This window comes from Diadema antillarum, unplaced genomic scaffold (assembly GCF_040938485.1).
Source record: "Diadema antillarum isolate AM-2024a unplaced genomic scaffold, OU_Dant_1.0 seq00002924_RagTag, whole genome shotgun sequence".
Classification (NCBI taxonomy): domain Eukaryota; kingdom Metazoa; phylum Echinodermata; class Echinoidea; order Diadematoida; family Diadematidae; genus Diadema; species Diadema antillarum.
The window spans coordinates 5,856-10,145 of NW_027273517.1; the positions used below are offsets into that span (position 1 = coordinate 5,856).

At 37.9% G+C, this 4,290-nt stretch overlaps 1 protein-coding gene across 1 annotated transcript; it reads right to left on the reverse strand.

Moving 5' to 3' along the window:
• Nucleotides 1-1,125: 1,125 nt before the first annotated feature.
• LOC139715150 (uncharacterized) lies at nt 1,126-3,976 on the reverse strand. The gene is made up of 3 exons (XM_071626757.1): nt 3,652-3,976; nt 2,852-2,937; nt 1,126-2,052 (listed from the first exon to the last, which is right to left on the reverse strand). Exons 1-3 carry the CDS (start codon nt 3,944-3,946, stop codon nt 2,005-2,007), a joined length of 429 nt encoding a protein of 142 aa, XP_071482858.1. The 5' UTR covers nt 3,947-3,976; the 3' UTR covers nt 1,126-2,004.
• Between the last annotated feature and the right edge of the window lie 314 nt (nt 3,977-4,290).

The following is a 4,290-nucleotide window of genomic DNA, read 5'->3' on the forward strand; positions in this document are numbered from 1 at the left end:
TCTTTTGAACATGTGAAGAAAAACATCAGGAAGATCATTCCTGGAGCATTTATACATTAAAATACCTAGATTGTAATTAAACAAATCAATCAATTTCAAAATTTTATTCTTGTGAAAAAATTCATTTGTATGAGATAAATATCCGGCGTTATTGATAATTCTGATGGCGCGTTTTTGAAGAAGGAAAAGCGAATCAAGCTAAAATTTGGACGAATTACCCCATACTAGAATTCTTTTGAGGTAAGGGGAAATCATTGTTGAATATATAATTTGTAATATATGTATGGGGAAATTATATTTCAGCTTGTTTAAAATTCCAATGTTTCTGGACAAAATTTACTTAAATAGTTAATACGGGTTTTCCAGGATAGATCACTATCAATGTAAAGTCCCAGAAACTTGATACTATTTACCTGGTTTAAATTGATACCATTGATCTTAACATAATCAGAAACAGAGTTCAGAGAATTGCTGAACAGCATATATTGCGTCTTATCAATATTTAGTGACAACTTATTTGCGTGGATCCAAGACTGAACAAATTTCAGTTCATTGTTTAACATATGTATAAGCGTGTTTGAGTTACGATGTGAAAGAAATAAATTTGTGTCATCAGCAAAGCATATGAAAGAAAGAATCTGGGACGAATTTTGGAGGTCGTTTATGTACAAGATAAATAATAACGGGCCAACTAGGGAACCCTGAGGGACACCACAAGAAGTTGTTTTCAAGAGAGACTCATGTCCATTTACGTAAACATATTGCTTTCTATTAGTAAGGTAGTCTTTAAACCAATCTTGAGCTGTCCACGAATGCCGTAATGGCTTAACTCATAAAGCAAAATATCATGGTCTATCGCATCAAACGCTTTCGAGAAGTCGAGAAAAACACCTATAGTATGGGAAGCGTCGTCTAAAGCATGTGCTACTTTATCAATGAAGTAGCAATTATTTATTATGTTCCAATATATGTAATCATGTCAAAGTGTATTACCTGTGTTTGATTGAAATGAAAAAAAAACAAAAACAAACATGCATGTGAACATGCATGTGTGAAATGAAATGAAATGAAAGCTAACAAAGCGTGGGTTGTGCTATGCTGTTTTCTGAAACCAAACTGAAAATTCGAAAGAATACTGCAGTTGATAAGGAATCTAAGAGTTCGTTTGTGAACAAGCTTTTCTAAGATTTTTGAAATTGAAGTTAAAAGAGATATTGGACGATAATTGCTAACCGATTCTTCAGCACCCTTTTTGAATATGGGAACGACTCTAGCAATTTTCATCTTTTCAGGGACCTTTCCAGTCGACAAAGATTGATTAAGAATATAAGTAAGGGGAGTAATTATTCAGTTATTATGTTATATAATGGTTACATGTGCCAAATTTGAAGCCAAATGCTAAAAAATAAGAGTTAGCTGAATTCCCAATTTTTATGATTTTCATTCAAAATATACTGTTACCATGGCAACGTATCGTTCAACAATGACGAAAGATGAAGTTGGCACATTTCTGTAATATAGCAGTCGCATGTGCAAAATTTCAAGCAACGTTCTCAAAGACTGTTAGCATGGCAACCCATTATTCAACATTTACGAAAGAATAGGTTTGCACATCTACGAACCATTGTGGTCACATGTGCCAAATTTCAAGCTAAATGCTAAAACACTGAGGGAGTAAGCTGAATCAACAATATTTGTGTATGCTTTTTACCATCTGCCTCAATCACCACGTCCCTTCTCGTATTTTACTAAAGGTATATCAACGGAACGTTTTGTTATGCGACCACCTCTTCATTAGATCACATCGCAAATTTCTTCTGACGTTTTTGCGCAAATGATACTCCAGTTATTTCAGTAAACTTTACAAGCCACAGAACGAGCCTCAAACCAAACACCTATCTACAGATTGGAAACAGCGGTTTCGGCCACGAGAACCAGGTGCAGTGTGGTTGATGAGCGGATGCAGACCGAAAGGTGTGGTTCCTGGGTACCGCGAGTTTATCCTCATCCCTGAATATGAGTTGATGTTCCCCTTCCATCATCCAAGACTTTCTGTGACAAAGGCATCAGAGACAGGATAACACTTTAAGGAGGTTATCATCCTTATGTTATGGTTAGAACAACATGGCTTCATATCGGAAAACAACAACAACAAAAACAACAACGACAACAACAGCAAAACAAACAACCCTAAAACATCACTGTTTCACCTAAAACTGAACGTCGATTCGATTGCAGGACCCCGCCCCAAGCCTCTCCCGACTACCTTTACCAATGTTTATACCGTCCAGAGTCTCATCAACAGAATTACAAAACTTCGTACATTGCTAACGGGAGCAAACTCGAGACATGAATAATAATGTCCGACGATGCTCTCTTCTGTTTAAATTGGGAAAGAAGTGGGTATGTAATTACCTCCATTAAACAGGTAGATTACGAAAATTTCTCCCAAAATGAAACATGGGTGCTGTTCGTTATTCCGAAGGTTCGTTAACCCGAAACACACGACTCCCCTATACCTAGAGGTTCGTTAATCCGAAAATGAAAAAGGGTTTGTTAATACGAACATTTGTGGCGTTATGCCGAAGGTTCGTTATTCCGAAGGTTCGTTAATCCGAAAATGAAATAGGGTTCTTTGTTCCGAAGGTTCGTTTATCCGAAATTAAATAGGGTCCGTAACGAACCTTCAGAATAACGAGCTTTGTGTCATTTTCGGATTAATGAACCTTCGGAATAACGATCCTCATTTCATTTTAGGATTAACGAACCTCCGGAATAACGAATCTTCGGAATAACGAACCTTCGGACTGAGGAACCCTCGGAATAAGGAACTGTAACCATTGAAACATACCCTCTTGTAGCCGGCGCATGAGAGGGGAATGATAACAGAGAGGAAGCCCATGGTCAAGGTAATGTGTTTCGCCCAGACAGCGGCTTCTGCAGGGGATGGAAACATCATTAGATGCAGATAGATATGAAATGTCGAAGAAAAGGAACAAAAGTAAGCACCTCAGTTTGTGGAATATATGATAAACATATGCAGAAAATTGCACTCACATACGCAGCCCCACATTGATAGGGTCTTTAATGTCTTAGATCATGCAATTTCAAGGTCTTATACAAGCACTATAATATATATGTACGATACCCCGAAACAACGATCTGATATCAGAAACCATTATGTCCCAGTAAGGTTCCAAAATAGGGCATACCCTATGTTAAAACATATTGATGTCTTGTCTGGAAAAGACAGTTTTTGTAATGGATTTTTTATCAGACACGCATCCCCGAGCTTGGTTTATGCATTATTTAATCAGACGCGTATTAACATGAGCGAGATTAATATGATAAGGAAAGTTATTTCAACTGAACCAAGCAACATAATGTCTGTCCTGAAGGTTTTGGAGTTACGTGACAACCGAACACCGAACCGAACACTGTTACCCACCTAATTCACAGGGCTGGATATGGGTAGCTTTTGGAAGGAAAAACAAAGATTGAATGTTTGAAAGTATTTAAGCCTTCGGAGCGAAATACATGTTGTTGTCTGGTACGAACAAACATCTGGATCTAGAGCTGTTTATCCTTAAAGTGTCAGCGTATAATTACAGTGAGGAGAGTGAAATATACTGACAATGAAGTTAAACTCACCATCCACGAGTACATTCACTGTTAACTCCGTTTGGTAGGATGAGCCGTCCTTTTTTACAACGCATCTGTACGATCCGGCGTGGTTTGGAATGACGTTATCAATGCTGAGAGAAGTGTTGGCTAAAACCTGGACTCCAGCTATTGGAACCCTGGCTTCTTCTGGATCGAACTTGCCCACAAGTTTGGCGTGTTGATCTCCCGATTCGTTACGTTTTCCCGCCTTGTACCATTCAACTGAGACCAAATCTAATTGCCTTCTCCGGATGCAAGGGACCACATCCTTGGTACCAGCCATTAGATTGACACTTGGAAATGCACTAGCCTCTACAGAACAATGTGTTTAACAAAGATGACAAAATTAAGAAAGCATCCAATGCATGTATTCGTGGATGAAAGCTATGCCCCTAAATAACCTAGACAAGCCCTTAAACAAACACACAAACATCAGACTAAATACGCTAAGAAATTTTTATCAACCTTCCCATGGGAATTTGTAGCACAATATGGCTACAAAAACTTGTGAAGCCTATTGTTGGCAAAGAAGCATTGAGAATATTTTCTGATATGATAAACCATCTTGTAACTTTCTTTACATCACAAGGCTTTTGTTTAATTGAAAATGGACTTTGCGATTACTGA